At 56.5% G+C, this 11,597-nt stretch overlaps 1 protein-coding gene across 2 annotated transcripts; it reads right to left on the bottom strand.

Moving 5' to 3' along the window:
• Positions 1-1,019: 1,019 nt before the first annotated feature.
• KLHL17 (kelch like family member 17) lies at positions 1,020-9,668 on the bottom strand. 2 transcript variants are annotated; one of them, XM_086476359.1, is made up of 11 exons: positions 9,435-9,668; positions 8,891-9,012; positions 8,198-8,419; positions 7,055-7,175; positions 5,697-5,921; positions 5,463-5,607; positions 4,740-4,907; positions 4,293-4,381; positions 3,102-3,175; positions 1,920-2,101; positions 1,020-1,248 (listed from the first exon to the last, which is right to left on the bottom strand). In XM_086476359.1, exons 1-11 carry the CDS (start codon positions 9,643-9,645, stop codon positions 1,020-1,022), a joined length of 1,788 nt encoding a protein of 595 aa, XP_086332485.1. In that variant the 5' UTR covers positions 9,646-9,668. The 2 variants fall into 2 exon arrangements, with proteins under 2 accessions (XP_086332485.1, XP_009945563.1); XM_009947261.2 differs by having other exon boundaries at positions 5,697-5,910; positions 7,059-7,175.
• Positions 9,669-11,597: the final 1,929 nt, after the last annotated feature.

The following is an 11,597-nucleotide window of genomic DNA, read 5'->3' as shown; positions in this document are numbered from 1 at the left end:
AAAAAAAGGCAAAAAATTAACACCCAAAAAAGTAACGCCAGGCAATCCTCCTCATGTAGAAGGCTGGACTGTTCTTGTTTAAGAACCAACACCTTTCCATAAACCCAGAATCTGCTTTGCAGAGAGGGGAACAGCAAACAGGCCGATCCGTTCCCAGCCGAACTGTGAACCGGGACCACGGGCAGAGAGCGGGCCGCCGCACAGTCGTTTCGACCTGGGACAGCAATGGCACGGATGCAAACCAGGTCATTCAGCCCGTCTGCCTGGCTGGGGACTCCCCCCAGCAATGCTCAGCTGGGATCTGTGTGAATGAGGTGGGGCCAGCTGAGCACGGAAACACTGGAGGGTTCAGGATGCTGCATCCAGTTTTGTCTCCGAACTTCACCTCCTCCAGGCCCTGTCCCTTAGCTGGGCTTCTTTTGTTTGTGTATCTTAAGGCATCAATTAGACACCATTGAGAACCATACAGTGGCCTCAGAGTCTTTTAACAGTGCACAATAGGCTTGGTAAAGAGTTTGGCTACAGTGACATTCAGAGGAGCGGTTGCACATTCAGCCGTGTCCTTGGGAGGAGTGCTGTCCACCTCTGCCACCCCACAGGACTCCTGGAAACCTCCCAGGCTGGCTGTGCTCGTGTGTGTGGCACCGGCTGGATCACGGGAATCCAAGAAGCAGCAATGGTTTACAAGTTCCCCCTCCCCAAAGAAAATATACGCCCTTTGGGTGAGTGGTGAGATGAGTCTGAACGGAGCAGAGAGCACCCCCTCTCCTCGCCCTCTAGAAGGAGGGTGCTCGTCCAGGAAGCACATTTCTAACTGCTGTGGGTCGTGCTGATCCGATGTGTGCCCCAAGAGCGGGGATGGCTCCGGGGGTTCACAGGAGGGCTGGGGCTGGAGGCAGCAGCCAGTACCTTCGCTTTCCTCCTACAGCGACCGGCTGCCCCGCGGGGTGGGCCATGCTGGCCTAGCACCCTGCCAGGTGCCCCTGTCCCCTTGAGGTAAGGTAGGTCCTGATTTTTTGTCAAAGGCTCGTCGAAGACACCGACAGGGTGGGCGAGGAGGGAGGTGGGAAGTTGAGGAGTTCCAGCACAGCCACCCCGACGCTGCTCCGGCGCGTGAACATGCAGGAGGCTGCTACCCACTTGTTGGTACGGGGGTTGTACTTCTCGATGGAGTTGAGGCTGGAGCTCCCATCGTTGCCACCCACTGCGTACAGCCACCCATCCATGGCCACCAGGTCGTGGGTGCTCCTGGAACAACCATGCAGAGACCACAGGCGTGTGAGGCTCGAACACGGCATACGTGGGGTGCAGGGGAGCTCAGCACCTCGGATGAACTGGCCAGAGCTCTGCCACCCCACAAAAGGGAGTGCCCAGCCTCACAAAGACCCAGTGAAAATGAACTACTGGGGCTCAAACAGTCCGTCAGTGGCAGAGCGCAGCGTAGAGCCTCAGCTCTTCCCCGTCACTGTGATACCCTCCTCCCACTGGAGAAGCACCACCTCTAAATAACAGGCCCTGGGAGCCTAAAATCCTTGGACTTCCAAGCCTTAAATCCTCCCGCAGCCCAGCAACATCTCCTACGTGGCCTCAAGCAGCTACCCCATCTGCTTCTTCGCAGCCACAGCGACTGCGGAGAATAAATCCCTCTGCAGAAAGCACCTGCTGCAGAACATCCCTGCTCTGCCCTCCTGGCACGCAGGCACCAGTCCCTCGCAGCAAGGAGCACGGGCTGCCTTTGTGCAGGCAGCACAGAGCCAGCCCACTGCGGCGTTAGCCAAGCCCTGGGGCACGGGCAGCATTTTACGGTTTGCAGTGCCAAGCAAGGCAAGGGTCTGGGTGAGCCGGGATCCCCGCTCCTGCCTGCAGCAGCTGAGGCTCCCCCTGCGGCTCGGGAGTTTGGCAGGGGCAGAGCTCCTTACCTACGGATGTTCATGGGCGCCACGCTCTCCCACGTGTTGGTTTTGGGGTTGTAGCGCTCCACGGAGTTAAGGCAGCTGGTCCCATCGTTGCCGCCAGCCACGTAGAGCATCCCCTCCAGCACGGCCACTCCGGCGCTGCTCCGGCGGCTCAGCATATTGGCAATGGGCGTCCAGGTGTTGACCTGGGAAGAGCCAATGTTTGTTCACGAGCCAGAGGTGCAAGTCATTTGCCACGTACCCCTGCCAAGCCAGCCCCGTGATACTAGTCCTGCTGTAACCACACAGCTCCTGACATAACAGTCCTCCCCCCAAAAGACCCCACTTCATTCAACTCTCCTTCAGGAAGAGCTGCCGGCTCCAGGGCAGACCGCTGCCGACAGGAAAGCACAGCCGCAGCTGGCAGGAGTCCTGCCATCCCAGGGGCCTGAGCACAGAGATCTCTGTGCCAGGCCACCAGCCACGTCACAGCTGAATCCCAGCCCAGTCACAGGGGTTGAGCTGTATCTGTTTCAAATCCGTACAAGTCACAACTGCGGCTTTACAGCTCATCCAAAACCTCCAGGACCTTCTCTTTGATCTTTTTGCTGCGATCTAGCCCGCTCTAACAGAGCTGTGAGACCCCAGGCCCAACACATGTCCCCTGCCTGCCACAATCCCCGCTAACTGCTGCGGACGTGCATGCAGCTAGGACCTCAGCTGGAAGCTGGAACTCAGGGCATGTGCAAGAACTCTTCTTCCCAGAGAACCTGAGCTGGCCTACAGGCAATGGGGATAGAGAGTGTTCTGGTGGTTGGATCTCAGAGCTTGCATGGCTCATTTTGCTCTGGATTGCACCCCAAGTACTCTGGCCTTGCAGAAGAGCTGGGGAGGGGGCTGATACCCACTCCATCTCATAGCTACAAACGGTGGCTCAAGTCTCCAAGGAGACAGGTAGGTCTGTGCTGCACAGGCTTATGTCAGCCCACCTTCTGCTCCACTGCTGCTGCAATGCTTTGCTAGGAAGCAGTCACACCTTAAGCTATGGCAGCAGTTTGCTGAGAGACCACGGATACCTTATCTTTCCCTGTCTGCTAAGTTCTCTAGCAACTTGTATAACCCTCAGCTTTCTGCAGGGTCCTTTCAGGCACCCATAAGGAGGGGAGAAGGAAAAGGGTTATCAGGCACGCTCTCTCGTGTATTTACCTGGGGCTCATACTTTTCTACTGTGGCTAAGTGGGATGAGCTGTCATATCCCCCAACGGCATAGAGGTTTCCTTCTGCAAAGACAGTCACACACACAGAGGAGTTAGCTAAAGAGCAGGTCCCAGCCCCAGCACAGCCCCCCACAACTCTTGCACAGGGTGCCCATACAGGTGTCAGCTGAGTCACGGTGCCTCCCGCTCCCCGGGCGGCCAAGCTCCTCTCAGCAGGGCTCCCCCAGCTCCCTCTCTCCCCTTGCGGCACGCAGCATTGTGAAATATTCATTGGGCAATTTCTCTGCCGCGCTGCAAGCTTCCCAAAGAGCTCGCTTGCCTGCCGCTTCTTGACCTCCTCATTATGGGAGCTACAAGTGCTCCCTGCCAGAGCAAGGGGTTATTTTTAGCAGTGGAGGCTGGAGCAGGGGAAAGCCAATAAAGGCTGTGGCAGGCAGAGAGTATGAGCCGGTGATGGAGGGGAGGGAACCTCTGAGTCAGCACCGAGAGCTGAAACCAGAGAATAGGGCAGGGGAGAGGCAGCACAGGGACACCGGGACACCCCATGGGAGTTCCTGGGACAGTGGGGAGCATCATCCTACTCTGGCAACCCCAGGGAGGTCCAGCACCTGCTAGGGTGGAGCAGCGTACTTACATTAACCCCATAGCTGTGCTAAACAACAAAGCGGCCAGTTCTCACACTGCATCCTCCTTAAGGATAGAACTCATTCAGTGGAGTCAGGAGACATCACAGCATTGCACCTAACGTTGTGACACCCTGGTAGAGACAGTTTTGACCTTGCACTACTTCTTGGATCACCAGTAAAAGGACTGTCCTGCTTTCATAATGAAGAAGTAATGAGGTTGTCTCTTCCTTTCTAAGGATCAGTGATTATCCACGGCCAGCCCTCTTGCTCCAAAGTAGAAGGGGCACAAAGGAGCTGAGGAACAAGCTGTGGGTCTCCTCAGGAGTTGCCTCCAGAATGTGATGAAACCAAATTACTAGGGAGACTGAGGAGGAGGGAAGAGGCAGGGAGCATGTCAGGACAGGGCAGAGGAATGGCTGGGCTACCCGGACTCAGAGTGATGGAATCTAGGAAGAACAGGCAGGAACTAGAACAGAAGGACATCAAAAGAAATGACCAGCAATGTAAGAGAGAGTTTGCAAAGAAGTCAGTCGGGTCCTCACGCCATCACCCACCTAGTGTTGCCACCCGGACGTAGCGTCTCCTGGTGCTCATGGCAGCGATGGACGTCCAGGTGCCTGTCAGAGGGTCGTACCGCTCTGCGCTGCAGCGGGCAGGGACACAGGAACATAAGGTGTGACACTGGCAAAGCCCAGGTCAAAGCTCTTTGACACAGGCCCTCAGGGGCAGCTCCCAAGGAAGCTTGGGAATAGACAGGGAAAATGGAGGGAAGAACTGACAAAGGCTGTGTTTTGTTGTGGCAGAGGGCTACAAAACGGTTTTTCCCCTGAAGAAACTTTGCCTGGGCCAAAGACACTGGAAGACATAGCTGGATTGCAAGACACCTACTCTGGGGCCAGCTCGTCTGTCAGGAGCAGGCCTTGGGGGCTCTCCAGGCACCCAGCGCCAAGGACTGTGCATGCAAGGGCAGTGAAGGAGCCTGTAGCAAGGCAATCCCCTACCTGTTCAGGCACGAGGCCCCATCGTACCCCCCAGCAGCATAGAGAAGCCCATGAAGTGCTGCTACACCCAGGCAGCTCCTCCTGGTGCCCATGGACACCTCAGGTTGCCAGGAATTGGTGACAGGATCATAGGACTCCACTGTGGCCAAATCAGACGTCCCATCATAGCTGAAGGGAGGAAAAAAAAAAAAAAAAAAGGAGAACATGTAAGAGCAGGGAAGCCTGGATTGCAGGTGAGGCTGTGGACTGGTCCTACAGCTCTGGAGCTGACCGAGAGCCTGCCTTGGGTTCATGTCACCCTCTTCTCCTCTCTTCCCCCCCCCCCCGCCCAGCTTTCTCAAGGCAAAGTTCACCAAAGCACCTGCTGAAAGTGCAGAGCCCTTAGCTGAGCTCTCCCGGGGGTCTGCAAAGAAAGCAGGGCTCAGGGGGCCCCGCACAGTGGGGCACAGTTGGGCTGGGGAGTTAGCTGGCTCTTAGCCTGCAGCACAGGGAGGAAACCGCACGAGTCTGGGACGTAGCCACCGCCAAACCGAGAGCGAACAAGCTCACTGCTCCGAACTGCAGGGCCAGGGAAGTAGTCACTCCTGCAGTCAAGTAGCCCAGAGGTACCGGATTGCTTCATCCAGAGGCCGGCCCTGGGAGGCTCTGCTGGCCACCTCTGCTCCCCACTGCTGGCTCCATCCCTGCCAGCCCCCCCGCGCGGGGCTGCCATGCCCTCCTTACCCGCCCACGGCATACAGCTTGTTCCCGATGGCAGCGACGCCCACTCTCGCCCTGCGAGTCGACATGGAAGCCACCATGTGCCACCGGTCCGTCCGCGTGTCGTAGGCCTCGCAGTCCCCGTGGATGGCGAACAGGCTCCCCCCACCTGCGCACGGGACGGCAAACGGAGCAAACGACAGCCCAAAGGGCCTGGGAAGGGGTTTGCGGGGACGTGAGCGCGTGGCAGGGCCTTACCCACGGCAAAGAGCACGGTGCTGGCCCCCTCGCAGCGCCGCGGCCTCGTCCTGCTGTTGCTAAGGACCCCTCGCTGCTCCGGCATGAGGTGGTACTTGAGGGCTTCGATCAGCAGGTCCTTGCACTCCGAGTGATGCCGCACCAGCAGCTCCGTGTCCACGTTGCTCATGAGGAAGTCCCGGCTCAGCAGGGGCAGCCGCACGCACTTCATAAGCTGAGGGGGAGAGGAGTCGGCAGGGTGGGAAGGGTTCACCCCCGTGCTGCCCCCACGTCTCCCCTACAAACCCTGGGGGCCCTGGCAAAGCTGACTCCAGCCGGAGATGTCATCCTGCTCGCTTGGCAGAATAGGCAGCCGGTGACAAAGGGCACCAAAGCACATTCAGCCTTAATGTCTCTGCAGAGCCAGGAGCCCTCAGCCTGGCCATGACACGTCCCCCAGCCACCCCAGATCCCCACCCTGCCCCTCTGCCAGTAACCACAGCCTCTTCCAGCACTCATGCTACAAGTAACAACCCTCGCTGTGGGGCTGCAGAGCCCAGACACCACTCTCCTCCGCCCAGCACGCCCCACGTCGCCTGCATTGCGCACAGGAGGGATGTTTGAGTGCACACAACCAGCAAAGGTGGAGACAGAACTTCTCCAGCGTCAAGTCCTGGGGTAGGTGGAAACCCAGGGGAAACCCTGAGGCAGAGTCTTCCTCACCCTACCCCATTTCAGCCCCAGCCTTCAGGAGGACACCTAGGGATGCTTCCTCCCACCTCTCCCACCCTGGAAGCACGAGAGCAGCGAGATGACAGGATGCCAGGGCTGCTGGAGGCACCGACAGCCTCTGCTGCAGTGCGAGGCTGCATCCGTGAGAGGGTGCCCACGCTGTGCCAAGCACTGGCAGCCCCGCAGGAAAGCGCTTAACCAAGTCTTCTCCAGTTGCACTTTTGGCATGCAGGAGGCTCACAGATCCGTGCCTCCAGGTGCAGGTGCAGAAAGACAACAGCGTGAGTTAAAAGAAGTCCCCGCTCAAATCTGCGTGAGCTTTCTGTTTGAGGATGCACAGGAAAGCTCAGGAAGGCTGCAGGGCAGGGCTGACCTCTCCTGCTGCCCACATCCCCCCCAGGGCTCTGCGTGCCCAAGCTGCCAGGGGTCAGACAAGGCATCCCCCTCGGATTTGTCAATAGTTTGGACTTCACTCCGGAAAAATGAACTTTCTCAGCAACACCCTCATCTATGCCTGGACTGGAAGTGGTATGAGGACCTGCTGTCCCTGCCCTCTGGCCACCCTGCAGCTTCCTTCAGCTGTGTATCCACCTGGACCAGGCACTCAAGAGCTGGTGGGTAGAACCAGGTCACCTTCCCCAGCAGACTCACCCTGGGGACATGCTGTCTTCTGCTGTCCACATCATGTTTGACCCAGCTGAGCACAGCCCGGTACACCTCCTCCTCTGATGGCACATTGAGGCTGTCACTAGAAATGAGGTCCAGCACCTGCAGAGCGGGGTGGAAAGGGCGAGTGTCAGCCGGCACGATTTGGGGGGAAAGGACAAACTCACACACCCAGGTAACTGGCCCAGCAGAACAGCACGGCCAGAGGCAGAGCCCCTGCCTCCTGTAGATGCTGGCCTTTGAGGGGTGTACAGCCAGTCTCTCTCACTGGACACAGAAGGATCCAAAGAGCAACTGGGTCTCCCAAACCAGGCAGGTGCAGCTGCGCCTCTCCTCTCCTTGCAGCACTGTGCTCTGCACAAACAGCTCTGCCCTCGATCACCCTCCTTTGGCTCATTGCCCCCCTTCTGTGCCTGAAGCTGCTGCAATGCCTGACACTTCCAATCACCATCAGTGAGCTCAGGCAGCCCACTCTGCTTGCACTTGTCCCTTCAATATTTCATGGGACACCGTCGGGTGCTCTGGCTGTCCCCAGCACACTCACTTCACCTGTCAAGGACTACAGAGCTGGAGCAGATGGAGAAACGGACCCTCCTCTCGCTGCCACGCACCCCACTTCCCCGAGAATGGATGAAGGGAGGTGTCTGTATCCTGATGAGGGACCATACAGGGTGGGGTGATGCAGAGCAAGGACTGGGAATGCCTGCTGGCCAGGGCATCACACAGCACCCCGCAGACAGTGATAAGCCAGGGGCCATACTGGCACCACACGAAGAGCAGCAGGAAACAAGAGCTGAGCTCTGAATTAAACATCACAGCGACACGACCAGGGCAGCCAGGACTTACTCCTTGGACTGTGCCCCCAGAGAAAGAGCAGTGTGCTCAGTGTGCTCCCCTCCCATCCCTATTTCACATGGGGTTAAGCTCTCTGACAGCACTCTTGCCACGTATCGTCTCTCCACTGAACAGAAAGAACCAAAGCACAGAATCTGGGTATGTTCCCCTGCCAAACTGTCCCCTCAGCGCAGGTTCCTTGGGCTTCTGACACACAGACTCTGCCTTCCAGGACAGAGCATGAAAAGCCTTGCATTACCCCTACCTTCATACTCCCATCAGGACCTCACCTGTTTAAGAGGCAGCAACATGAACTCCTCCGTCTTGGACACCTCCACAAAGTGTTGGAGGACATACTTGTGCGCAGACTTGAGGAGGTCGCTGCAGGAGTGCGTGTCAGCAAAACCCCGGATTCCCAGGCAGTTGGATGGGTCGAGCTGGCTGAGGAGGAACTTGCAGCAAGCATCCCGCACACCATTGAGCTGAAGCAGGCTGGCAGCAGGAAGAAGTGTCTGGCAGTGGAAAAGAATGGGGGAAAAGAGAGTTTCCAGGGCAAGGAAACCATTTTCACCCTCATCTCACTGCAAGTCAATAGCAGAACAGGCTGACTGACCACCTTCAGGCACACAAGCGCATAAAGGACAAAGCATTCTTTGTTTCCAACAGGACTAAGCTAAAGAACAGCAGAGAAGGACACCTGTAACTCCCCACAGGGCCAGGAAATGGCAGGAGAATGGCAGATGCTCAGGACTAGGCCTGGCCATTGCGTAGTACTTTGAGGAGCCATTCTCAGCCACAGAAGTCACAGGAACCACACCTCTGGGCACAGGGGAGCAGATGGACTCCCTGACCACTGCTAGATGCAGGTGTCACCACAGAACAACAGTTTGTAGTGTTGAGCAGAAGGAGAGAAGAGTCCCCAGAAGGCAAGTCTCGTACAGAATGACTTTGTGGAGAAGAGAGGTTTGGGGGGAAGTTCCTACCTGCACATTCCCCTCGCCCACCACAATCTCAGCCGTGTAAGCGTATTGCACCAGCTGCTCCAGGGCCTGGGGGTCAATGTCGTGCAGCGTCACATGGGTCTGGCGGCTCTCACTCATCTCATCTGGGGCGACACAGATACTAGACATGAACAAAGTCCCGCAGCAGGATTGTTTCCCCCGCAGGAAGACTGGATCATGCGTGGAACAAGCAGCATCCACATCGACAGCCCAGCATCACAGCCCAGGAAGGTCTCCTGCCCACCTCTTAGCAAGGAGGAGCAGCAGTATATTCTAGGGAATGGGGTCCACCTCTGCAGGATGGGCATCAAGATACCTGTGCAGGGATCTACAGGCAAAGGGCTTCATGGAAGGCAGTCAAATGAGGAATATTACTTCAACTTGCTCACAGAGATGATATACAGGCACCATATCTCCACAGGCAGTGAGAACAGGGAGGAGGACAGAAAGGGAAGGGGTTTGCAGAGAGGAGAGGGTTTGAAAAGCAGGGAGACCCTGGTCATGGGGAAGAGAGGACACTACTTGCTTGTGAACATGGCGTGGAAGTACGGGCTGCACGACGCCAGCACCACCTTGTGGGCCTTGATCTCCTTGGTGCCCACATGGAGCACGATGTCGCAGAGCAGCCCCCGCTGGCGCATGCGGTTCATGCACACGAAGGCATCGTGATAGTGTCGCTTGGAGTTGTGGGAGATGCTGTGGCCGTCGCGGTTGAGGAGCTGCACACCCCCTTCCATGGCTGCAGGTGGTAGACGGTGGGCTTTCCCTTCTCACTGGCACTGACGTGGGGGAAAACAAAACATTACCCAGGCAGGAATAGCTCTAGCCCCAGACCATTCCCATGGTCCCCAAGTATGCCCAACGCTGCTCAAAGACCCCGAGCCGGAACAGCTCCCATCTAACCAAGCCCTGCCAGGGAAACATCACCCTGCTCATAAACCAGCGATGGGGAAGAGACAGTCCTCGGAGGAACACAAATACTACAAAGAGATGCTGAGACACTGCTCTGCGACACTCACTGCTCCCCAGCTGCGTTCATCTTTGGATCGATATCCTCCTTACCTGTCTTCAGAAGGGTACTGCTCTACAACATAGGCACTCACACTGGTTTTCCCTGAAGCTGCACCATCTGCCTAACGAGGTGCATTTCCACGCAATATCAGCAGAAGCATCGATCTTAGAAGTCTCACCAGGGCATGCCAGTCCTGCATTGATCAAACACAGCCTAAATAGACCACTAGAGACAGGAAACATGACAATCCTGATTAGCCTAACAAAAATAACCAGGGGATCCCATATCCTAACAGGCAAGATGGATCTTATGGACCACAGCTCTTCGAGTGGTGGCTGTTCCCTTCCAGTTTCCAGAAGATGCTAGGAGATCTGTAATGAACGTACCTGCCTTCAAAAGTTAAGCTCAGAGAGCTGCTGTCTTTCCCGTGCTCACACAATTCAGGAGGATAAGGCAGAAGGCAAAGGTGATTGCAGCACAGAGCCCTGCAGCCCCAGTGCAGAATCCTACAGACCAGGGGTTTGACTCTTCCTGCCATTTTATATTTCAGGCCTCTTTTCGGAGAGAGGCTGAGGATTCCCAGGTGGTCAGTTAGGGAACAGAAAACACACACCTTAACGTCGTGATCTTCGCTTCCCTCCAGCGTCCTCTACCCAGGCGTGTTCAACCTCACCACAGCCTCAAGGCTACACCAAACAGTCCTGCTCCAGCGCCGCAGACTCCTGTTCTGCGCCAGCCTAGTAGGCAGTTTGGGCAAAGCAGAGCTCCTAGATTCCCTGGAAGCAGCCCCGGCTGAGACTCTGGCTGTCCTTCAAGAGGTAACTTGGAACATCGGGTAGTTTTGGCTTGACAAGGCTGACAGGAGGGACAGACAGCAAAGACCAGAGATGCTGATCAGGTGGCTGGGACCTGATGCAGAACTCGGTCTGTGCACACACGTACACACCACTGAGCATGGAGCGAGTGTCCTTCCACACAATCTGGGACAGCCCAGGCAGGGAGCAGGAGAAGAAACTCGATCGCTTGTAGAAAACAAAAATTGCCTAATCAAAGAATAAGGGCATATATTTGTGCAAAGATGTTTTCTCTCTCCGTGCTGTCTGCATCTAGGCTGATCATGGTGTTTCGAAAGGCTCTTGACTGTCTCCCTGTCAGCAGCACCCGAAGGTGGGGGAGTGAAGAGAGGATGACTGAGCAGCAGGAGGAAAAAAGGGGGAGGGAGCAGGAGAAAAAAGGCAGCTTGAAGAAAAAAAAGCCCGTGTGCTGCACTCGTGCGCCTGCCCCCGCATCCCTGCGGCGAGAGAATCCCCTCAGCCTCTGTGCTCCTCACGACACCTACACGTCGCCAGCCGTGCTGAGCCTAAAAATAGAAACCCACCATGCTGTGCCTGCTCAGCCACAAATGCAGCCATCTATTCGTTTTTAAATAGCAATTGTATCGTGTACCAGAGTCCGGGGGAGGAAAAAAGATGAATAAACATCTTTCCTGAGCAGGAGAGAAGCCTGCAATGCCCTCTTCTATTTGCATCATCCTGCGTGATATGAGATTCCTCATTTCAGTCAGCAGGGAAGACTCACGGGCACACAACAAAGGCAACGCCTGTTGATGCTTTCCAGTAACGAAAGTAGGATGCCACTGTGCCCTTGACAGAAAAGAAGAGCCCATGAGTTAACTGG

The sequence above is a fragment of the Leptosomus discolor genome, chromosome 20 (genome assembly GCF_034619465.1).
Source record: "Leptosomus discolor isolate bLepDis1 chromosome 20, bLepDis1.hap2, whole genome shotgun sequence".
NCBI lineage: Eukaryota > Metazoa > Chordata > Aves > Leptosomiformes > Leptosomidae > Leptosomus > Leptosomus discolor.
Note: the sequence above shows the minus strand (reverse complement) of the source record. Positions and strands in the feature narration are given on the sequence as shown.

Coding starts and splice junctions, on each gene's coding strand:
- KLHL17 (XM_086476359.1), bottom strand. CDS start 9,645: ATGGAAGGGGGTGTGCAGCTCCTCAACCGCGACGGCCACAGCATCTCC. Junction 9,013..9,434: donor CTTCCACGCCATGTTCACAA/GCAAGTAGTGTC, acceptor GTGTCGCCCCAG/ATGAGATGAGTGAGAGCCGC. Junction 3,176..4,292: donor CGTCCGGGTGGCAACACTAG/GTGGGTGATGGC, acceptor CTGTCTTTGCAG/AAGGAAACCTCTATGCCGTT.